The sequence below is a fragment of the Elephas maximus genome, chromosome 12, assembly GCF_024166365.1.
Source record: "Elephas maximus indicus isolate mEleMax1 chromosome 12, mEleMax1 primary haplotype, whole genome shotgun sequence".
In the NCBI taxonomy this organism is placed as follows: Eukaryota; Metazoa; Chordata; class Mammalia; order Proboscidea; family Elephantidae; genus Elephas; species Elephas maximus.
In genome coordinates, this window is record NC_064830.1 from 63166014 (window position 1) to 63190862 (window position 24849).

General features: G+C 48.1%; 1 protein-coding gene across 3 annotated transcripts; it reads right to left on the reverse strand.

Annotated features, from left to right (window-relative positions):
- Positions 1-44: 44 nt before the first annotated feature.
- EEF2KMT (eukaryotic elongation factor 2 lysine methyltransferase) lies at positions 45-14749 on the reverse strand. 3 transcript variants are annotated; one of them, XM_049903614.1, is made up of 8 exons: positions 14600-14749; positions 11870-11932; positions 7426-7506; positions 5699-5800; positions 2958-3091; positions 2575-2870; positions 1256-1405; positions 45-296 (listed from the first exon to the last, which is right to left on the reverse strand). In XM_049903614.1, the coding sequence occupies exons 1-8, from the start codon at positions 14693-14695 to the stop codon at positions 196-198; spliced, it is 1023 nt and encodes a 340-aa protein (XP_049759571.1). In that variant the 5' UTR covers positions 14696-14749; the 3' UTR covers positions 45-195. The 3 variants fall into 3 exon arrangements, with proteins under 3 accessions (XP_049759571.1, XP_049759573.1, XP_049759574.1); XM_049903617.1 differs by having other exon boundaries at positions 210-296; positions 1256-1365; XM_049903616.1 differs by lacking the exon at positions 7426-7506.
- Between the last annotated feature and the right edge of the window lie 10100 nt (positions 14750-24849).

Here is a 24849-nt window from a genome sequence, read left to right on the forward strand (position 1 = left end):
ATTTGTAAACAATCAGAGCTGCTGGCAGGAAGGGCACCACCACACTTGGGCCAACACTGTATTTAATTACAACACTTTGTGGTTCCTGAATTGGAATTTAACACTCTTCAAAAATTTGCATCCAGTGAAAGGTTTATCAGCTTTTCCACGATGGTTTTTCCAGTCATGATTTAATCTTCAGAACTGCTGGGAGACCTACAGCATTAGTTTCAGCATTCCCATCTCTGAGGGCTTTTCGTAAGGAAATTGTTTCTGGTTGTGATGAGGCACTGCTTCCCATCGGATCCCAACCTGGCCTGGGGACAGAAAGCACACGCCTCACACAGGTGGTGTCATGACAGGACATGGCCTGTCAGTACAGGGCAGCCAGGATGGCTCTGGGCTGCATGTACGTGCGTGTGCAAAGGTGTGTATATGTATAGGTGTGTGTGTATGTATATGTGTAGAGGTTTATATGTGTGTACATGTAGGTATGTATGTGTGTGTAAGTGTGTGTACATGTAGGGATGTGTGTGTAGGGCTGCCAGGCCTGAGGGCAGTGTCTGGCCTGCAGTGGGCCAGTCCAGGGCTGTCTGGCTGTGTAAATGGTTGGCCCTTTGCCCTGCCCTACAACCATCCTTGGCTCTTGCAGTTCCTCAGCACTCATTGCTCTGAGGCACTGCTCTAGGTGTGATGTTAGTTCACTGTGTTCACCTCTGAGGTGGGCGTTTCTAGTTTACAGATGGGGATACTGAGCCCAAGGAGGCTTTGCCGTGTGGGTGGAGGGACTGGCTTCAAGGCCTGTGCTCTCTGCTACCAGGTCTGCCATCACCCCCATCCTACACACAGGGGAACAGAGGCAGAAGGCTTACAGATGCTGCTGTCACACAGCAGAATAGCTCGCCACAGACCTGCCATCACCATGCCATGCTGCCTCCCTTGACCTAAGTGTTTAGGCAGGCTGGCCTGAGCCCACCTGCTCACCAGCCCTGCCTCCTGCCCTAAGTGTTCAGGCACGCTGGCCCGAGCCCACCTGCTCACCATTCCTGCCTCCTACCCTAAGCACTCAGGCAGGCCAGCCTCAGCCCACCTGCTTACCAGCCCTCCCTCCTGCCTCCGCCACAGGATGGGGGTGCCACCAGCCCCGGTCATACTGGGTGTTGCTACGGAGCTGGTGGTGTGGGCTTCGGTACATTTTCCTAATTTCCACCTAACTGGAGTCCTCTGTGGGAACAGGGCAGGCCCGATGGTTCTCTCCTGTCTGGCAGGAGCTTACCTAGCTCGGCTGTGAATAGTCTGCACGTCTCCGGGTTCCGTATGGTGAAGGCAACGTAGGCATCCAGAGCTGGCCGGTCCTTCCGGCACGCCGAGAGCATCTGCAGCACCCTGACCAGGGAGAGGATGGTCTGTGGGCAGTACAGCACATCTACAAGGCAAAGCCAGAGCTTACCGCCTGGATGCCCTTGAAGGCTTCAAGATGGAGAGTGTGGCTTTGCTGCCCTTGTGCCTGGGGGCGGCGGCTGCATCAGATTTGTGTTTATTAAACTGAAAATCACTTGGGCAAAGAAGGAAAACCAGAGGAGAGAAAGAAGATACTGCAGCAAATGAAAAACCCTAGGACTGGGTGGTGTTCCTTTAAAGGGAGTCAATTCTTTGCTGACTGGCCTGTTTAGAAAATGCTGTAGACTATCTCTAATGATCTCTGTCTGCTGCAACCAGGGTGTGCTCATGCCTGCCTGCCAGACACATGCGGGGGAGGGGCTGTCCCCCAGACCCAGTGGGCTATGGGTTTCAGGTCGGTGGCCTTGGACAGCTGAGTGAGCTCAGCAGGGGGTGGGGTCTGCGAGTGGCCACACCAAATACCATCTTAGAGACACAGTTCTCACGCCACAAGTAGGTGGTTGCCTCCTGAGAGGGTTATGGACATGGACCAAGACACAGATGGGGACACCACAGGGATACAGACATGTGGTGACAATGGGGACCCCAGAGCAGATGGGAGGTGAGGGCACACAGCAGCCTCCCCTGTCCAGTCCACCTAGTGCCTAGCTCAGGACTGGTGTGGGGATGCGCGGAGGAATTGGACACGGTCCTGGGAGAAGTGTGCTGTGCCCTGGGAAACTGAGCGAATAGGCTGCCATGGCCATTTCCGCCCTACACCTGGAGATGGTGAGATGCCAGCGTCTCAAACGGGAGAGGAGGAGGGGTGGGGGGCCCATGGCTTCCCCTGAGATGTGGCTGCTCTGGCCATCTCATGCAGCTCTGGAGGGCGATGGAGATGCTTCCTCAGATGCTGTAGAGGGAAATCATGTCTGTCCACGCAGTGGGGGCCTGCCTGGTCAGCCAGCCTGGGGTGGCCCCTGTGGCCTGGTCTGTTAGGCTCAAGCCTTGCTGGGAAGAACTGGGGCACATGTCTACTAGAGCCTAGTGTGGCCACTGTCACAGACAAGCCCACTCTGCCTCTGACCTCGCCCTAGAGACAGACCCTTCAGTGGCTCTCCAGTGTCCCATGTCCCCCTGTCCTGGTGTGTCCACGGCTCCCTTTCCCTGAGCTGTGAGCTGGGTGAGCTGCTAGGAAGCCGAGGCTGGCAGTACCTGCTGCAATGACAATGTCTGGCTGGAAGGCAGAGAGCTGTGGGACTGTCACAAGGTCCCAGTCCAGGTGGGCCACAGTCACAGCAGGCTTCTCCAAGTCTGGGATGCCACACCCTGGGTGCTGCAAAGGGGGTGTGACACCTGGCTCTACAGACAGGCCATTTAGAAAGATGTTCTCTCGGAGCTGCTCCAGGACCCGGCCGTGATAGTCGCTGAAGACATATCTTTTGGGACGGCATGTCTTGCAAATGGCCAGGCCTGTGAGGCCGGCTCCGCTGCCGAGCTCCAGGACAGTCCTGGTGGAGAGGGGGAGACTCAGCATTGGCCATGGCATAGGGCAGACCTGCACGGGTGCCCCACTGCCTGGTGTGCCTAGCTGTCACCTGTCAATGAAGGCTGCCGGGTTCTCCATGGCCCACTCTGCAAGGTAGAGGGCGGCATCCCAGGTAATCAGGCCTGTGGTGCCGTGTGACACAATGGCTGTGCTCTCGGAGAGGGTGACCGCATCTCCGGAAGGCTGGACAGAGAGACAGGGAGAGAGGGCTTACCCAGTAACCAGAATAAAAGTAGCTGCTTCACATGGTGTTAAGCCACAATCAGTAAGGAGCTAAACCAGCTGTGGTCCACCCATACTGTAGATACCACTCAGCAGTAAACTTTCTAAAATGGTTTTCAGTAACCATATTGATGGGTAGTGTTAGCACTGTTCTTCTGAGATGGCTGTATGACTTATACAAGATGAAGTAATTATAATTAATTATGGACTATCTTAACTCTGTAGGTCCCTAGTTGGTGCAAACAGTTTGCTCTTGACTGCTAACTTAAAGGTTGGTGGTTCAAACCCACCCAACAGTTCTGCAGAAGAAAGACCATTAAGGTTACAGCCAAGAAAATTGTATGGAGTAGTTCTACTCTTGTCACATGGGGTTACCATGAGTCGGAATCGATGGCAACCAACAAAAGCAACATCTTCCCTATGCTGTTGAGAACCAGGATTTTCAGTGTAAAAGGAGATACAGAATAGAGAAGTTGAGGTGCTTCTGAACTAGAAACATTAGTATGAACTTATGAGATATTTTATCTTAAAAAGTACGAACACCTATCTCCATCCATATCCCTGCTGTATCCACTGGGAAGGACTACACAGCAGCAATGAACACCTCTACTGCCCAGATTGTGGCTTCTAAACACCATTTCCCACTAAAAGAAACCAGAGCTACTTAATGAAACGGCTGGGGCAGGAAATGTACAAGAGGAGTCTGACATAAGAGAAAGCCAAAAAACAAATAGGGTAACATCAAAAGGACTCGGAAGCCTGCCTGAAGTGGCCCTAAATAGGCTGTTTTGACCTGAGTAGGGCTAAGATTTGCAGTGGATTGAGCTGCTTCACGGGTGTGGGACCCTGAAAGCTGGGCAGAGAAAAGGGAAGACTCAAGCCTTTATCCTGCTTTTCCTGTATGATCAGTACCACTGGGTGAGCAAAGAGTGGGGGAGGGGAAGCACCTCCTTATAAAAGTATTCTGGCTAATAAATGAAGACAAAGCAACAGAATCAGAACACATTTCTGCATCCCCCAGTGGATGAATGGTCTGAGCACTGAGGATCCCTGACTGCTAACATCAAACAAGAGCAAAAAGCTGACAGTGCAGTGGTACAGTGGTAGAACTCTCGCCTTCCATGTGAAAGACCTGGGTTCGATTCTGAGCCAATGTACCTCGTGTGCAGTTACCACCTTCTATCAGTGGAGGTTTGCATTGAGCACCTGGCTGCTAACCTAAAGGTTCGCAGTTTGAACCTGCCGAGCATTTCTGTGGAAGAAAGACCTGTTGATCTCCTCCTGTAAAGATCACAGCCTAGAAAGCCCTATGGGACAGTTCTACTTTGTAACACATGGGGTCGTCATAAATCGGAATAGACGTGCTGGCACCCAAAACAACAACATGATGCTGAAGTTTTCAGCAGAGCTTTCAGATTAAGATGGACTAGGAAGAAAGGCCTGGTGATCTACTTTTGAAAATCAGCCAATGAAAACCCTATGGATTACAATGGTCCAACCCGCAACTGATCATGGGAATGGTGCAGGACTGGGCCATATTTTGTTCCACAGTGCATGGTGCACCATCAGTTGGGGTCCGACTCAACAGCAGCTAACAACATGTGCCTCCTAGAACCCCATGTTGTGTTCTTGCTGAAGTGAGTGAGCAGGCTGTGTGTGACCGCACAGTGATGGTGGCAGAGGACATCGAGGAGAGACAGCTGTCCAGCACATTCGTCTACCAGGGATTTGCTAAGGACGGGGTGCCAGGTCCTTTCCTAAGCAATTAACGTTCATTATCCAATTTAACCCCTCTAAGGAAACCCTAGTGTCATAGTGGTTAAGTGCTACAGCTGCTAACCAAAGGGTCGACAGTTTGAGTCCGCCAGGCACTCCTTGGAAACTCTATGGGGCAGTTTTACTCTGTTCTATAGTGTCAATATATATGTCGGAATCAACAGAATGGCAATGGTTTTTTTAAGGTTAAAACAAACCAAACCCGTTGCCATTGAGTTGATTCTGATGCATAGTGACCTATAGGACAGTAATCTTTACAGAAGCAGCTCACCACGTCATTCTCCCACAGAGCAGCTGGAGGGTTCGAACCACCTATCTTTGGGTTAGCAAGCCAAGTGCTTAACCACTTTACCACCAAGGCTCCTAACAGAGGTGATACCAAAAAAAAAAAAACAAAAAAACCCAAACCCACTGCTGTTGAGTCTGTTCCAACTCACAGTTACCCTAGAGGACAAAGTAGATCTGCACCACAGGGTTTTGAAGGCTGTAAATCTTTACCGAAGTAGACTGCTGCATCTTTCTCCCATGGAGCAGCTCGTAGGTTCAAGTGGCTGACCTTTCCGTTTGCAGCCAAGTGCTTAACCACTGAGCCATCAGGGCTCCTTCCCCCATAAGGTAGGTACTATTACTTATTGAAATACTTAGTTTGCAGATGAAAAAACTGAGGCTAACTGACCATAGAGCTGATGAGTCAAGATTTGGCCTCATGTGGGACTGACTGGAGCCTGAGTTTTTAACTGTCAGGGAAGGACCCATGTCTGGTGTGTGTAGGGTAGGGTGCGTGGCTTGTACCAGCAAATAGCTCCGGTGGCACTGGGTGGACTCCTCAGCAGTCAAGACCTCTGCCAAAGCCTCGTACAGCTCGTCCAAGGGCTCCGAGTGAACAGCCTCGTGCTGGGGACAGACAGGACAAGAGCTTCAGCCAAGAGGTTTACCCTTCATGAATAAAACAAATGCTCTGCCTGCCTGCCTGCCTTTACTCTGATCTGTAGAAAGACCTGGGTGATTTTTACCCGGTTTGGAGGTAGATTTGAGATGGGCTGACTTAACATAAAGGCCCCTAGGTGGCACAAATGGTTTGCACTTGACTTACCCTCTGCCACTGAGTCGGTTCTGACTTCTAGTGACCCTGTACGGCAGGGCAGAACTGCTGAGTAGGGATTTCAAGGCAGTAATCTTTACAGGGAAACCCTGGTGGCAAAGTGGATAAGTGCTATGGCTGCTACCCAAAAGCTCAGCAGGTCAAATCCACCAGGTGCTTCTTGGAAACTCTATGGGGCAGTTCTACTCTGTCCTGTAGGGTCGCTAGGAGTCAGAATTGACTCGATGGCAACGGGTAATCTTTACAGAAGCAGACTGCCACATCTTCGTCCTGTGACCTTTTGGTTAGCAGCCAAGCACCTAAACACTGTGCCACCAGGGCTCCTTTGCACTCGAGTACTAACCTAAAAAGGTTGGTGATTTGAACTTACCCAGCAGTACCATAAAAGAAAGGCCTGGTGATCTGCTTCTGTAAAGATTACAGCCAAGAAAACCCTATGGAAAATTTCTGTATTCTGTAGCACATGGGGTCGCCATGAGTCGGAATGGACTAGATGACAACGGGTTTGACTTAACATAGGCCACCTGGTATATAAAACATTCATGTGGTGGGGGGCCTGGGGACACCTCAAAGAGAGGTATAGTCACCCCCCAGGGCAGCAGAAACTGGGGATCCATGACAGCCAAATGAGTACCAGGCAAGTGCCCCAAGGACGGGCACCCCTAATTCAGGGTGTGGTTTTCACTGAGCCAATTCCCATTGGCTTCCTGGGGAACAACAGGGGAATTCATCTGATGAAGGTCCTGCTTCTCCTGGGTGGTGATGGGGAGATCCCCTTGGGGACTAAATAGATGGGGTGAAGGAAGCCAGGACTGCTCTGTTTGCTAAGCCTGGGCAAGGCATTCAGTGGCCAACTGCACCAGATCTGCTACTGACCACGGAGGGGTTGCCTCTGTGAAGTCCAGTCTAATGGAACCCCAACAAGATTAGGCTCCTCCTTAAAAAGCCATCCTGTATCAGCCAGGAAAAGAGCCCACAGCAGGTAGCTCAGTGGGGAGAACATATAGGGTAACTAGTTACAAGGGGATCAGAAGAGCTAAAAAATTCCAAACGGGTCAGTGAGGCAGTCTGGAGATTCCTGAAGGCAGGAACTACTGAGCCCCCTGGGCTGGAGGAACAGGAGTGTGCAGGGACAGGGGCTGCTGGTGAGAATGAGCCCGCAGGTTGGGAGCTGGAACCCCACAGGAGACACAGCTGCTGGGAACCCAGCAGAGAGGAAGAAGTACGCCAGCCTCTCCCTCCCTCCAGCCCTCCGTTGCCTCCCATTGGTCAAACCAGATGGAAGCCAGTTTCAAGGGAGCCAGTTTTATGTGTATGACAGGGACTTGAAGACAGGCAAAGGACAGCAGACGGCCATATCTGGAGGCCAGCCGAGTCCCCGGTTCCGTCAGCTGCCAGAGGAGCTGCCATTACTGACCTTCTTGATGAGCTCCGAGAGAAAGTAGCGCACAAACTTGGCTGACGGGGGGTGCTTCACACACAGGGGGTGCTTCACAGTCTATAGCAGAGGATGAGATGCTGACTGCCAGGAAGACCCCTCCTGAAGACTCCCATGACCTTCAATCTTCAAGCGAATATACTGACAAACCCCAAAGTTCCCTGATCCCTCCCCACCGATGACAAAGATAGGGTCAGGCCACAAAGACTTTTGTCCACTGGTATCTCTAACTCATTTGTCTTAGTCACCTAGTGCTGCATAACACAACCACTCAAGTGGGTGGTTTTAAAGAACAGAAATTAATTTTATTACAGTTCTGGAGGCTAAAAGTCTACATCAGAGTCCGGGCTGTGCCAGCTCCTTCCTTGTTGATAGTTCTGGGTGTTCCCTGGTTGCTCGGCTTGTAGATAATCCTCACATGACATCTGTCTTACCCCAGTGTGTGTCTCTGTGTCTAATTGGGGGCTTCAAACCAGTTTATTCTTGTTTGAACCCCTGCTGAAAATCTGCATTTCTAACAAGTTGCCTGCTGAGAATTTGCGTTTCTAACAAGTTCCCAGGAAGTTACATATAAAAATCACCTTGGGATCTTGTTAAAATGCAGATTCTGATTCAGTATATCTGGGATGGAAATGCAACCAGTTTGAAGCCCTGGTCAAATCTGCTCTTATAAGTCAGAAGTGATTGGGTTTAAAACCCACCATACTCGGATATGATTTAATTAACATAACAAAGAAAATCTGTTTCCAAACAGGACCACACCCACAGGTACAGGAGTTAGGTCTCCAACACATTTTTGGGGGGACACAATTCAATCCATGACAGCATTTTAAACTTTCTTAAAGCACGTTTTTTTTCCCTCTACAACTGCACAAACTTGAAGGTATTTCTAAGGCCTCTTTTGGGGAGGAACATGGGGGCTGTGGACTCAAGCTCAGGCCCCTTTGCAGGGGGGGCCAATGTGAACTGGAGTTTGTGGCAAGGACATCTGTCAGCTGTATCTGGCTTTGTGGAAAGGTGAGAGCCCAGCCAGTGGAAACCAGGCAGGCATGGGGTAGGCATGGACCAAAGGCATAAGAACGCTGTAGTCAGGGCCTGTGGCCTGGGGGGGCTACAGATCCTACCCCAGGGCACCATCCAGGGCTCTCTGGTTGGGTGGATTAGGTTTTAAAGTAGCAGTTCTACCCCGTCTGTCAGTTTGTTGTACTGTGGTACAACAAACAAGCTATGCCACTGCTATTTCAAGTACCAGTAGGGTCATCCACGGTGGACAGGTTTCAGTGGAGCCTCCAGACTAAGACAGACTAGGAAGGAAGGCCTTCCAAAAATTAGCCATTGAAAACCCTATGGATACTATCCCCTGAAGTCACTGTTAAACCAAACATAGTTTAATTAGAAAAGACTCTGTCTTGAGCATTATGCTCTTTTAAAGAATTACCTACATGAGATGAAACTGACAACAGCAACTCGAAAGGTTAGATGAGAAGCTTAGGGGGTAATGAGGTGGTGTTGATGATTAAACAGTTCGGAAAAGGATATTGAGAAAGGTGGCACAACTTGAAGAAAGTAACCATCAATGTCACTGAATTTTGCATGTGAAAACTGTTGAATTGATGTTTTGCAAAAAAAAAAAAAAATACACCTTTCACCCTGAAAAAAAGAAAACCCTATGGATCACAATAGAATATTGTCTGATACGGTGCTGGAAGATGAGTCCCCTAGGTTGGAAGGCAGTACAATAGCTACAACAGTGGACCGGAGCATACCAATGATTGTGACGATGGCACAGGACCAGGCAGCATTTCAGTTATACGTAAGGACGTCATGAGTCAGAGCAGACTCGATGGCGGTAACAAAAACCACCCTGCATTTTATGCTCTACCACATACGGTGTGATGTTTGGGGGGGGAAACCAGAGTGGGCCACAGGATAGTGACCTCAGATACTTCTGTGTTCACAGTTCTGAGCTATGTGACTGCTCCAACAGTCTACCTTTTCTATGGTGTGTCTTTTCTATGCTGTAGCTTTGTAGATATTCTCCGTTCACCCTCTAGGACACGAATTCTGAACCTGGGCTCCTTGGATGGACTTGGTGGTTGGAGGGGGTGGGTCTATGACTCCTCTGAATTGTATGCAAAATATGTCCAAATTTGTCCTTCTGGTGCATCTCCCCCCACCCCCACCAGAATCTGTAGCTTTTGATTTTCAGAAAGGTTTATGATTCTTTTGAGTTGAATTATATCCCCCCAAAAGACATGAAGTCCTAACCCCTGGTCCCAGTGAATGTAACCTTGGAAACAGGGTCTTTGCAGATGTAATCAGGTAACCTCAGGCCATACTGCAGAAGGCTGAGCCTGATCCAATGACTGGCGCCCTTATAATAAAAACAGAAGAGACACAGAGACAGAGACATGGAGGGAAAGCGGCCTGAAAATAGAGGCAGAGATTGGAGTGATGTATCTACAGGTCAAGGAATGCCAGTGGTTGCCAGGAACCACCATAAGCTAGGGAAAGGCAAGGAAGGATCCTCCCCTGGAAGCTTCAGGGAGAACATGGCTCTGCTGACGCCTTGATTTTGGATGTCTAGCCTCAAAGGCTGTGAGAGAATAAATTTCTGTTGTGTTAAGCTGCACGCCTATGGTAGTTTGCTACTGCAGCCCCGGGAGACTAAGACGTTGACCCTCAGTACCAGGATGCAGTGTGTTCTGTCCTTGAACCACACGGCCAAGGTCAGGGTGGGGTCACGTCAGCCAGAGTGGTGGTCCCACCTCTAAGCCATGCCCAGATGCACCTTAGAATCCAAATCCCACCTCTCCCAAATCCCACCATCAACACCAGAAGGGAGATGAATGGGCAGAGTCGCCTCCTATTTTCTCCATAAATGTGAAGAAGGAAATTTTAGATCAGCTACCAGATGTCTGCACCCATCACCTCAGTTCTCACTGAGGATGGTTTAAAAGACATTCCTTGGCTTTCCTCCCCACATGCAGGTTTTTGTATACTCTGAGGTCTTCACCTAAGAAACAAAAGAGGCAGAGCTATCTAAGGAGGTGGCACCAGAACGTGGTGCTGACAGACAAGTGGTTTCCTTCAACAAATGCACTCACTGCACCTGGCATGTCTTCACAATAAGTGAGGAGGCTGGAGACGTGTCCCTGTGAGCCTGACGCTTGAACTGTTTCCGTCCAGTGGACTCTGGCCCCATGAGCATCAGAGTTGAACTGAGCCACAGAATTATAGAATTCTTCTATAATTCATTTTTTGTTGTTGTTGGGAATATACACAGCAGAACGTACACCAGTTCAATGGCTTTTATATGTATAACTCAGTGACGCTGATTACATTCTTTGAGTTCTGCAACCATTCTCATCCTCCTTTTCTGAGTTGTTCTTCCTGCACTTCTTAGTTATCTAGTGTTGGTATAACAGAAATACCACAAGTGGATGCTTTAACAAACAGAAGTTTATTCTCTCAGAGTTTAGGAGGCTAGAAGTCTGAATTCAGGGCACCAGCTCTAGGGGAAGGCTTTTTCTCTCTGTTGGCTCTGGGGGAAGGTCCCTGTCATCAATCTTCCCCTTGTCTAGGAGCTTTTCAGCAAAGGGACCCTGGGTCCAAAGGACATGCTGTTCTCCTGGCTCTTGTTTCTTGAGGCCCCCCATGTCTATCTGCTCACTTCTCTCTTTTATATCTCAAAAGAGATTGGCTTAAAACACAACCTAATCTTGTGGACTGAGTCCTGCCTCATTAACTGCCTCTAATCCTGCCTCGTTAAAATCATAGAGGTAGGATTTACCACACATAGGAAAATCACATAACAAAATGGTGATCACACAATACTGAGAATCATGGCCTAGCTAAACTGACACACATTTTGGGGGGACATAATTCAGTCCATAACACCCAGTAGCATAAACTCACTGCCCCCTAAGCTTCCCAGTAATCTCTCAAGTTGTTGTTGTCAATTTGATACCTTAGATTTTAAAAGAACAATGCTCAAGACATTCTTTACTAGTTAAAATAAACTAGTGTTGGATTTTAAGAAGACTTCAGGCGTTATTTTTGGTTTAAGGTCTAAAGATAATCTCAGGGCAACAGTTTTGGGGGTTCATCCAGCCTCAGTGGCTCCAGAGTGTCTGGATTCCATGAGAATTTGAAATTCTGTTCTGCATTTCCCCCCTTTTGATCAGGTTTCTTTTATAGAATATTTAACCAAAATGTTCAGTAATGGTAGCTGGGCACCATTTAATTTTTCTGGTCGCATGGCAAATGCTCCCCACAGGGTTTTCAATGCTGATTTTTCAGAAGCAGATGACGAGGCCTTTCTTCCAAGGTGTCTCTGGGTGGACTTGAACTGCCAACCTTTTGGTTAGCAGCCGAGTGCCTTAACCGTGTGTACCACTCCAGGACTCCCTGTAACTCTTACCTTCTGCAAAATATCCAGTAGCAGCTGAGAATCTGACGAATCCCTTAACTTCTCTTCTAGGCTCTATTTGGAGGAGAGTTTAAAAGAGAGACAGGGGTGTCAAGGGCATTTCATAGGAACGTTAAACATGCAATGACACATGTTGGCAAGGTGCTTAAGTGGTCCCTCCCTAGGGACTTGAAGCCAATCAGAACTGGAAGCTCCAGCAGCTCAGAGCCTGACCTTGTGACATCATGGACGAACCTGGGTGTGTCAAAGGAGGCTTGCCAGAAGGCAGACTCGTGGCTCATGTTAGCCCTGGGTCACATACCAGGTACACAGCTGAACTGGTTGGCCAGGAAGCTTATTGCAGACTTGATCTCAGAGCTCACACAGAAATATACAACATGCCAGGCCTGGTTATGCTGTTGTCTTACAGGTGACTCGAGCCCAGTAGCTCATTCTGGCTCGAGTCAGGTCAACTTTCTCAGCTGGCACGTGACATGAGGTAAGCCACTTCATTTCCCCAGAGCTCCTTGTTGTTGCTGTTGTATGTCGTCAAGTCGATTCCAACTCATAGCAACCCCATGTGACAGAGTGGAACTGCCCCATAGGGTTTTCTTCATTGCAATCTTTAAGTGAGTGGGTTTGCACTGCCAACCTTTTGGTTAGCAGCTGAGCACTTAACTGCTGTGGCACCAGGGCTCCATGCCCTAAAAAGCCCCCTTTGGCTGACCTCATCTCCTGCCACCCCTGCCCATTCCCCTCCAGCTATACCGGCCTCCCCGCTATTCCTCAAACATGACAGGCTTGTTTCCACCACAGGGCCTTTGCATGTACTGCTCCCCAAGACTTTCCCATGGCTGGCCACTCAAATATTGCCTCTTTGAGGAAGCCTTCCTTGACTCTTCTACTTTGATGAATCTTTCTCTCTCTTCCCCGCAAATTACCCAATTTGACACCTCCCTGTTTTATTGACTTTACAGGCATTCTCATCACCTGATATTTTCTTGTTTATCTGTTTACGTGATTGTTCTCTGCCCCTCCTGGGCAAGCAGGCCCTTTTTGTATGGCTGATCCCTGGCTCACAGAAGGCACTGAGTGGGTGCTTCCATACTCAGAACACCTTGACAACAGCCCTATGAGGTACATATTATTTACGTCTCCACTATACCAAGCAAATAACTAAGGCACAGTGAGATGCAGCCACTTGCCCAGGGTCAAACAGCTACATGTGATAGGGCCCAGGATCCAACGCAGGTAGCTGCCTCCCGGTGTGGCTCTGACCACTGCACTCTACTTCTTTCCTAATCAAACATGAAGGATATAATAAGAGTACCTACCTTATTGAGGAGCCCTGGTGGTGTGCTGGTTAAGAGTTCAGGCTGCTAAGCAAAAGGTCGGCAGTTCCAACCCATCGGTCACCCCTTGGAAACCCCATGGGGCAGTTCTACTTTGTCCTATGGGGTGGCTATAAGTTGGAATTGACTTGAGGGCAATGGGTTACAAGTTTACCTGATTGGGCATTTTGGGCAAGCTGAAGTTAGCATCTGGCATGTGGTGCCTAGCACATAGAAAACATTCATTTCATGGGAACAATTATAGTGGATATTGAGTGGGGACCCATGGATGCTACTACAAAGGTTCAAATTAGGGGTTAAAAAAGGCACACATTCCTTACGGACAGGAAATGATGTCTCAGAAGGCTAAATGTTTACGCTGATGAAATAACACAAACAACTAACCAATATTCTGCAGGATGGGGTCCACAGGGGAAGAATGTATACTCAAACAGAATCATTCCAAGGAGCTGGCTTGGCACAGGAATTATGAAGGAAGTGCTGTCCATTAGAGGCCTGTCTGCAGCCACCTGCCTGTGTCCAGGCGGCAGGACCCCAGGCCACCCTCTTGTCCCCCCCGCCCACCCGACCCTGGCCCCTTTTGTACCCTGGTGGCACAGTGGTTAAGGGCTGGACCGCTAACTGAAAGGTTGGTGGTTCTAACCCACCAGCAGCTCCGCTGGAGAAAGACGTGGCGGCCTGCTTCTGTATAGATTTACAGCCTTGGAAACCCTATGGGGCAGTTCTACTCTGTCCTGTAGGGTCGTTGAGTCGGAATCGATTTGTCAGCAACGGGTACTGCATCCCTTCCACCACAGGCAAAGCTAAGAGCCTCACGTTGCCTCTTGGATGACTTAGTCCAATACCTGATCATTCAGATGAGAGCACTGAGGCTGGGGTCTGGGACCCGGCCAAGGCCACAAAGCAGCGGCTTCCCTTCCCAATGATCCGGAGGATAAATGGCTTAAACTAAAATTCATGAAAATAACCGTGAACTGTCTGTAGACCCTGGAAACCAGACCAGAAAACAGTGCGTCGCCGGAAAAAGGGCCCTGGGAGGAATCCGTCAATCCCTGGGGCTCCGTTGACGAGTCAAAGTGGGGGTTACCAAGGGGCCGGTTCCAGGGGAACCAAGCAACTCCCGGGAAGGAGCCCAGAGTGAAAGCAGCGGCCGAGTGCTGGCTTGTTGCGAACGCTACCAGCTCGCGGCGCCCAGCCTTGCTGGGACACCGGACGCCGCGCGTCCTCTCGGCTACGCCCGGGGACAAAGGACCCGGACGCACGTTTCTGACCCTGGAGGGAGGCGAGGCCGGTGCGAGCTCACGTGGCAGGAGAGCGCGGGGTACTTGGGCCCAGCTGCTGAGACATCTCCCCCCGCCCCGCTCCCCAGTCCCCGCGCCCCGCTGCCCACCTGCCAGGGGAAGGAGCGCAGTGCGCGCGCAGCCAGGAAGCGGCGCTCGAAGCTCTGCAGCAGGCCCGGGGCCTCGGCGCTCTTGTCTGGCACCATGGCCCGGCGGGGCCGGCCGGCGTAGCCCGGGAGACGGGGCGGAAGCGAGCCCGGCCCGAGAGGCGGGGCTCAGGCCGGGGGGCGGGGAGGCGATAGGCGGGGCTTGGGGCGGGGCCCGACTCTGTGCTCGAGTCCTGGGAGGTGGTGCTTGGGAGCGGAACTCAGAGCCCAGGGGGCGGGCTATGGAGGCGGGGCTTGTGAGCGGAAAGCGGGACTAGGGGTGGGTGGGCAGTGCCACCAGGGCTCCTGCACCTGAGAAGGTCTTGGCAGGGGCCACACGGTCAGCACGTGGGTCGGGAGGCCTAACTCAACCCTACTCCCTCCTCAACGCTGCCTTTGTGAGAACCGGTGGGAGGGAGCCTTACTGCCCTACCTGCCCAGCGCTAGTCCGAGGGCGCGATGCAGGCTCAGGCCATCCCCGCTCTTTCTGTCCTTGGAGAAGGGCATCAAGGTAGGAGGGTCCCCCTCCCCAGCCTTTGTGTCTGCCCCTGCGTTCATCAAGCACTTGTTAAGCACTGTCAGGCCCTGGGCATGCAGGAGTGAGAACAACCAAGCGTGGTTCTTGCCCTCCAGGGGTCCAGGGTCTTGTGCGGCAAGCAGACATTGAACTAATTGGTCGTGGTAGTTGCCACTGAGTGGACTCGGACTCAGAGTCACCCCATGTGTGGAGAGCAGAACTGCTGCATAGGATTTTCAAGGCCTGTCTTGGGAGGTGCCTCTGGGTGGGTTTGAACCATCGGCATCCATTCGGCTGGTAGCCCAGCGCTTAACCGTTTGTGCCACCCAGGGGATCCATTGGACTAATTATCCCCCAAATAAATATAAGAACAAAGGCGGTGTCTGCTGTGAAGGCAAGCAAGTGGAACCATGAGGGCTGGTCTTACAGGAGGAGTTTTGACCTTGCAGAAAGAAATCTGAAAATAGAGTAGGCGTTGGTTCCTGGGATCTGTGTGTGTACAGAGGTTGAGATGGGGAGAGTGGGGAAGAAAAAAGTAATTCTTTTCAATTCCACGTTATTGTGTCTTGAAGTGGAAGGCAGTGCAGTTAGCAACCCACTGGTTCTGCCTCTGAAATATGAACTGTGTTCAAAGTCTGAAACGTTTACCTTAACAAACCTTTCGTAAAACTGCGTTTGGAAGAGCCCCGAGAGTTAATTTGTTAAATATACATGCAGAAAGTAGATGAGGGGACAGATTAAATCTTATTACTACTTTCAGATGAGAAACACTTAAGCCCTACTCAGCTATGAAAACGAGAGGGGAATTAATTCTGATGGAATGCAGTTATTCTCTCATATTTATTATTCCTCCACCAGTAGCAAGTGAGCCCACAACTTGACCTTCCCCCCTCCAAAAAATGTGTCTTTTATTTCCTGAACGCTGTTGATTTGGATTTAAATTATCATTAAACAAACTGTTAAATCAAACATTTTAAATAAATTAAAATATTAAGAAATAATGTTATTTAAATTGCTGGTCAATAAATTTAAATAACATTGGCCATTGCTGTGTTTTTGCATGGAATCAATGGTTTCTGGGTTTGAGATATTGCAGAGACCAAAATCAAACCCACTGCCATCGAGTCAGTTGTGACTCAGTGCAAGTCTATAGGACAGAGTAGAACTTCTGCATAGGGTTTCCAAGACTAATCTTCATGGAAGCCGATTGCCACATCTTCCTCTAGTGGAGTGGTTAGTGGGTTCGAACTGTTGACGTTTTGGTTAGCAGCAAGCGCTTTAACCACTGTACCCATAGGGCTCCTGTGAGACATTGCATAAATTCTCTTAATCACAGTATCCTGAGAGAGTCACTGACGTAAGAGGAGGAGTCCTAACCCACGCTGGGTTGTGGTTGTTAAAGAGTGCTGGCTTCAGAGCTGGGTCAAGACCACTGATTTGCTTTTGCTGTTTTGATCAGCTCTCTGCCTGCTGTAGACAATGGGAACGGGTTAGTTAAATTCATGAATACAGAGCTTATTCTAGTAATACATATAATGATGGTGATGATTATAGCTGCAGTAGTGTTGGACTCATGGTGACTTTATGAACAACAGAATGAAACGCTGCCCGATTCTGCATCATCCTCATGATCACCAACATGCTTGAGTTCACTGTTATGGCTACTGTGTCAGTCCATCTCACTTAGGGTCTCTCTTGCCCTTGCTGGCCCTCTACTTCACTAAACATGATGTCCTTCTCCAGTGAATGGTCCGTCCTGATGAGATGGACAGTGTTTAGTTGTGATCCACAGAGTTTTCATTGGCTACTTTATGGAAGCAGATTGCCAGGCCTTTCTTCCTAGTCTGTCTTAGTCTGGAAGCTCTCCTGAAACCTGTCTACCATAGGTGACCCTGCTGATATTTGAAATACTGGTGGCATAACTTCCAGCATCATAGTAACACACAAGCCACCACAGTATGGCAGACTGACGGATGGGTGTTGGAATAATACACATAACCAGAAAAAGCAGTTGTTGTCAAGTCAATTCCAACTCACAGTGACCCTATAGGGCAGAGTAGAACTGCCCATAGAGCTTCCAAGGCTGTAATCTTTATGGAAGCAGATTGCAACATCTTTTTCCAGAGATGCTGCTGGTGGGTTTGAACTGCCGACCTTTTGGTTAAGAGCTCAGTGCTTAACCATTGTGCCACCAGAGGCCCTTAGTAATACACAAAAAAACCAAAAACCAAACACTTTGCTGTTGAGTGGATTCCGACTCATAGCGACTCTATAGGACAGTGTAGAACTGCCCCATAGGGTTTCCAAGGAGTAGCTGGTGGATTAGAACTGCTGACCTTTTGGACAGCAGCTGAGCTCTAACCACTGCGCCACCAGGGCTCCTAGTAGTACACATAATAGCTATTAATCATGTTTCTGAGGAGCAAAAGGACTTGTACAATCAACAGCAGAGTTAACTAATATATATGTTGTTACACTAAGATATTAATAAATTAAGGCTGATCTGGCCTTCCCTGGTGTGGGCCACAGAGCTACCCTGCATACACAGGAGAAAACCTTGACCATGTTGTGTGGGCTCTTCGGAGGGACAAAGTGATACGTATCTCAGACCTGGATCTGGGAAGGGTTAAGGCACTGAAGATGTTTTAATGGACCATGGACCTCACAGGTTTGATGTTTTCAGGCAGACATGAAAACTGGACCCACTGCTTGCAACAAAAAGGAACAATTCCAGGTGGCTTTGATAGAGCAGCATTAGGACATTGCCCAAGTGGTCCTGCAGGGCCAGAGGGGTGTGTGTGTGTGCTGTATTAAAGACTTCACTTCTGGAATTGAGGCTTCCTTTAATAATAATAGTGAAAATCTAATACATTTGAGCTGTATGGAATGGTTACCTTTTAGAAATTATGCTGTAGGCATGGTAGCTGAATCAGTAAATTGAAATTGCTCCTTTATCTCTCCTATGGCTAATGGCTTCTGTGAAAAAGGACCAATTGATTTCTTTTCTAAAATGTTGCTTCAGGGTGTAGAGAATGTAATATAGGTCATGTTTCAATTTATAGAAAATTTTTATAGTTCAAATATAAATTACGTTAGTTGTGGATTTTGCAATGGAGTTTAAGGTTGAGTAAAGTTCCACGTTTCTTTAGGCTGTTTATGGCATTCAAGAGGCCCCGTGCAATCCTGACAGCAGCTATGTTAAGGTAGGAGAAATGTTCAGGGTTGGGTGAAGTAAGGAATATGAGGCTTAGTCTGACAATATAACTATTCAGATGTACAAAAAGGTGCCCCAATGGCAAATAATGCTTAGGTTGGTGGTAGGACCAGCTACATAATTTTCAGGGCCCAGTGCAAAATGACAATATGAGGCCCCTTGTTCAAAAATTATTGAGAATTTTGAGACAGTGACAGCAGATTATTAAACCGAGTGGGGGGGTCCATCTCAGTGTGGGACCCTGTGTGACCAAATGGGCCTGCCCTGGCTGCTGGGTTCTCCAAGGGTTGGCCTCCACCCCTTAGGGCAGGAAGTGGTTGAAATGGATTATTTCAAACTGTGCTAACCAACCACCAAAACCAAACCTATTGCTATCGAGTCAGTTCCAACTCACGGTGACCCTGTGTGTTACAGAGAAGAACTGGTCCATAGGGTTTTCTGGTGCAATCTTTACAGAAGCAGATCGACAGTACTTTCTTTTATGGAGCTGCTGGGTAGGTCCGAACTGCCAACCTTTAGGCTAGTAGTTGAGTGCAAACTGTTTGCACCACTCAGCAACATTTGATCAACTACAGGAAGCCCAGAGACCACTCGCTTCTTTTTCTGGCAAACGGCTGTGTGTGTCACACTAGAGACAAACAGAACCGCGGGAACACCTGTGACAATTCTGAGGGACCAATCCCTGTGTTTCAGAGAATGGATGCCGCCTGTATCTCCTCTCCTGTTAAAAAAAAAAAAAAAAAAAACCAAATGGTTTTTAATTGCCAGATTATTAAGAGGCTGTTCTCGAGGCTCATAGGTCCCTGGAAAGCTCTGTGTCCAGGTGCCAGTGAATATTAATTATGGAAATGAAGTGTACATTTAACCCAAGGAAGTGCTCACTGTAGAGAAGTCTTGTAGGGCAAGTCGTTGAAAGCCAATTTACTAAATGACCTATTCACCAAATGACCTATTTGCCTAACGGCCAGTTTGCCAAATGACCAATTTGCAGAAAGCCAATTGGCTGAAATCAGTTTGTGGAATGTTCTGCTTCTCAGTAACTGACAGTTAGACATCTCACACCAGGCTCCCAGTGAGACAAGGGGTCGGGGCAGGGCCAAAAGAGTTGTAGCAAAACTCTGAAACTTAAAAAAAAAAAGTCAATAATTTGGTGAATCGGTTCATTTAGTTCATTGTTTTCTGCAAAATGGCCTGCTTCCTCTAAGTTCCCAAGAAGATCATGGGCAGTTGTTAGTTGCTGTTTAGTTGGCACTCCAACTCATGATGACCCCATACCCAGTGGGATTGGACAGTTGTGATCAAAGGGTTTTCATCAGCTCATTTTTGGGAATAGATTGCCAAGCCTTTCATCCTGGTCTGTTTTAGTCTGGAAGCTCCACTGAAGCCTGTTCAGCATTACAGCAACACGTAAACCTCCGTGGACAGACAGATGGTGCCTGAACTTGAGGTGCACTGGCTGGGAATCGAACCTGGGTCTCCATCATGGAAGGCAAGAATTCTACCACTGAACAACCACTGCCCTTGGCAGTGACTTAGAAGAAGGAAAAGGGTGCAGGACACTGTCCTTTCTACTCCTTGTTCAGTGGAATTGCTTTTTAAGCACTCCATCAATCACTGGGTAGTATCTTTATATTGTCTCTTTTGGCAGAAGAAAAGATGACCAGTGTTTGTAAGACAGGTAGGTAGAAAGATAGATGATAGACAGTAGATAGATAGGTAGATAGATGACTCTAACTCATGATGACCTTATTTATGTACAAGAGAACAAAACGTTACCCAGTCGTGCAGCATCCTCATGATCACCGGCATGGTCGAATCCACCGTTGTGGCTATTGTGGCAATCCATCTCACCGATGGTCTCCCACTCCCTCGCTGGCTCACTTCACCAAACATGATGTCCTCCTCCAGCAATTGATCCCTCCTGATGTGTCCACAGCAAGCAAATTGCACAGTGTTCTGTTGTGATCCGTAGGGGGTTTTATTGGCCAGTTTTTGGAAGTATATCTCCAGGCCTTTCTTCTCAGTCTTAGTCTAGAGTCTCCGCTGATACCTGTCCACCATGGGTGACCCTCCTGTTATTTGAAGTACTGGTAGCATAGCTTCTAGTACTACAGCAACATGCAAGCCACCACATACGACAAACTGACAGATAATCTACTGAAGAGGGTTGAGACTGAATTCCTGGAGGTAAACCTATACTTACTTTATATGGTTCATAGAAACCTGCCCAGATTTAGGGTCTGGAAATCTTAAGAATGAACAGCTTTATTTACAGACCCTCCCTTTCACTTCTTTTTTCAGCAACAAGTGGAATTAATTGTAAGGCTTTGCTTCTCATCTCAGAGTGACTTTTTCCAGGTGTCAGTAAGCACCCGTTGCCAAGGGAAGGCTTATTTTCTGTATCCAGAAGAGGCGTGTTGGGGCAGACCCTACTCTCCATTTGCCGAGGATCAGAACCATCAGCACCCGACTTCCTCTACAGAGCCCTTCCTTTTGCCCAGAAGGTGCCATGTGAAATACCACCAGCGCATGGAATCCCCACTTCCTCTGCCTGTGTTCATAGCTGTCGTTATCTTGCCCTGAGGCCTCCTAAGCTGCTGGAACACAGTGTTCTGCCTGGATTTTAATCCTCCTCTGGAGATGGCTTTTTGAATCTTTGCTATCTCAGGAAAGAATAGCCCACGCTGACAATTTCCTGGCAGTTGCTTTTGTGTCTCACCTGGCTGCTGTTTGTGAGGGTCCAGCAGCATTTCCTGGGTGAGTGCCAGAGAGCCGTTGAGAGGCATGGGGATGACTCCCAGGAACCTGCACATCAAGGGGTAGATGTGGGTGCTGTGGAAAGGCTCAACCACGTGGTTCTTCCCGAAATCGGGCCCAGAAGCCCTGAAGACGGTCTTTATGTCCATGAGGGCATTATCAAAGCCATGATCCCCTTTGTTGAAATATAAGTCACTGAAAAAGAAGAAGAATAAGCCATTTTAGATGCCAGTCCCCTGAAAGAAAACTGTCTCTCAGTTAATGTCAGGCTGTCGGAGCCTAGAATCCTTGAAAATATAAACTATGAGGACACTGCCCTTCACAGTGGCAGAAAGAAAAAAAAAAACCTCCTTGCTGTTGAGTCCATTCCGACTCATAGCGACCCTATAGGACAGAGTAGAACTGCCCCATAGGGTTTCTAAGGAGGGGCTGGTGGATTTGAATTGCCAACCTTTTGGTTAACAGCCTTAGCTCTTAACCGCTGCTCCACCAGGGCTTGAGCAGAAAGAATAGGAAGGAATTAAAGACCTTTAAGAAAGCAAATAAAGAAAGCATAACCATTAAAAACAGCAAGAAAATAATAGTGACAATGATGATGACGATAATGATAAGCTAAAATATATGGTGCTTACTTTTTTTTTACTCTGTACCTGGAATTGTTATGAATGTTTTATAAATAAATATTAACTCCACTGCTCCTCACTGGAGCCCTGGTGGTGCAGTGGCTAAGAGAGTGGCTGCTAACCGAAAAGTTGGCAGTTTGAATCCACCAGCTGATCATTGGAAACCCTATGGAGCAGCTCTGCTCTGTCCTGTAGGGTCGCTGTGAGTTGGTATTAACTCAATGGCAACTTTTTTTTTTTTTCCCCACTGCTTCTCATTGCAGCCCTGTGAGAGTGCTGTTACCACTGTCACCATTTTGCAGATGAGGAAACTGAGGCACAGAGATTAAGGAGCCTGCCCTGAGACATGTAGCAGCAAGTGATGGAACAGGTATCTGAACCTGGGCAGTCTGATTCTAGAGTCAAGTGCGTTTCTTATGGTGCAAAACATCTGTGTCTGTGTCTATATCTATGTTGTTGTTAGCTGCTGTCAAACCAACTCTGTGACTATATGAAAAGTCATTGAATTGTACACTTTGAGTGGGTACATTTATGGCATATGAATTATATTTCAGTAACCCCCCCCCCAAAAAAAACCCACTGTATATTTCAGTAAAGCTATTACTAAAAATAGTTAGTTGCTGTCAAGTCAATTCTGTCTCACAGTGATCCCATGCACAACGGAATGAAATGCTGCCTGGTCCTGCACCATCCCCATGACTGACTGTGGATCAGACTGTTGTGATCCACAAGGTTTTCACTGGCTGATTTCTGGAAGTGGATCATCAGACCTTTTATCCTAGCCTGTCTTAGTGTGGAAGCTCTGCTGAAACCCATCCACCATGGATGACCCTTCTGGTATTTGAAATTCTGGTGGCATAGCTTCCAGTATTAGAGCAACATATAAGCCACCACAGTACGACACATTGACAGACAGGTGGTGATGAAGGCAGGAAGGTACATGTGAATCTGAGAAATGTATTCAGGGAGAGGCATTGAGACCCAAAGGATTTTCTGCCTGGTGGTCACTTAACCAGAAGATTAAACTGACTACAGCATCCTATTCCCTCTAACCGTTCAGTTGGTAAGGTTGGGAATGCTTTTGTCCCAGTAAACACCCTTATGTCTTCTCTCCATTGTGAATACCACTTTCAATCTGTTTAGTTACAAACACGAACCAGGTTTACAAACAGGGCAAATGCACATGGACGGAATATCCCCTTGGTGAGGCCTGAGCTTCAGGCATGTGGTCTCAATTTTCTGGGCCACTCGAGGGCTTAAAAAATACCTTAGATGATAAATTGTTTCTCGCTGTGAATATTTTCACCAACACGAAACAACAACCCTTGTTAATTTTCTCCTACCTGTCATGCTCTGGAGTTGTAACAAGCTAAGAGTATACAGGTTGCAAACGTAATTACAATATTTGGATCCAGTCCACAGTCTTAGGCAGGGGTTTTTTAAGCTATACCTGGGACAGTCTTTAGTAATGGGATGGCTATGTTGTTGTCCTTAGGTGCCATTGAGTCGGTTCCAACTCATAACGACCCCGTGTATAACAGAACAAAATACTGCCCAGTCCTGTGCTGTCCTCACAATTGTTGCTATTTTTGAACCTATTGTTGCAGCCACTGAGTCGGTCTATCTCATTGAGGATCTTCTTCTTTTTTGCTGACGCTCTACTTTACCAAGTGTCTTAGGCTGGGTTCTCTAGAGAAGCAAAACCAGTAAAGTGAATAAATATATGTGTATAAAGCTTCAAAAACCAAACTCACTGCCATTGAGCGGATTCCGACTCATAGCAACCCTATAGGACAGAGTAGAGCTGCCCCGTAGAGTTTCCAAGGAGCACCTGTTGTATTCGAACTGCCGACCTTTTGTTAGCAGCCACAGCTCTTAACCAGTACACTACCAGGGTTTCCATGTGTTTAGAGAGGTTTATATCAAGAAAATGGCTCATGTGATTGTAGAGGCTGGAACTTCCCAAGTCCATGGGTAGGACAGAAGCTTCTCCTGATGCGTGTAGCTATAAGGGTTGTTGAACCCAAGATTGGTATGTTGGAGAGCAGGGCTCTTGTTCACAGTCTGTGAAGATCAATGAATCTCAAAGATTGGCAGGCAAAAGTGCAGGTAAGCTGCTAGCTCAGGTCCCAAGAACTGGAGGTCAGATTAACCGGAGGCAGCTGTAGGATCCTGAATGAGCAAAAGTCTACAAGCCTTGCCAGAATGTCCACTTATATACAGTGCAGGCCGCATGCCCAAGGAAACTCCCTTTCAACTGACTGGCTACTCAGAGCAGATCCCGTCGTGGGGGTGATCACGTAATATCAGAGTTCATCATGGAAGTGATTTCATCATCATATGACTATCAAATCACTGAGAATCATGGCCCAGCGAAGTTGACACACAACCTTAACCATTACAGTCCACCACTTGTCAACTTGGCACCTGTATACAACTCCTCAAACCATACATAATCTCTGAATAAAGCTAACTGTAAACTCATACTTCCCCTAACATGATACAACAAACATACATACAAAGCAGAAATATAATAATTACAGTCCTTTTTTCTGTAACTTGTTACATGGCCACAACTGGTTTTTAGAGATACTGTCTTCCACCACCCATTCTGTATTCCCTTTGCCCTCAGCAAGCACCTCAACTGGTCATGGTTCTTTGCCTGGTGGGGTGACACAAACCTTCATTCCTGCAGGGTCTGGATCATTAGTAGTCGTGTCAGAATTGGGTTGCTGTAATTTCCCGTTGAGTTTAATCACAGGGCATGGTAGTGCTAAGAGAGGCCCTAAGGGATATCCTGCATTCCAGACGTACTCTTCTTCACCTCCGTTATGTAATGTCAGTCCGATTTCCTCTTGGTAATCAGCATCAATCGCACCAGCCAGTACGGTAACTCCCTTCTTTGCCTGTTGATCCAGAGGCATAAGGAGGTCAAAGTGACCAGGTGGCATTCTTAGCTTCCAGTTCAATGGAATCAGTGATGCGTCTCCAGGTGGGAACAGTCTTCCCTTTGGAACTAAGACCTCCAGACCAGCAGAGCATAAGGTCACAAGGACAGGAAGCAAAAATTTTATGAGTGGGTCACTAGGTAATAATGAGTGGT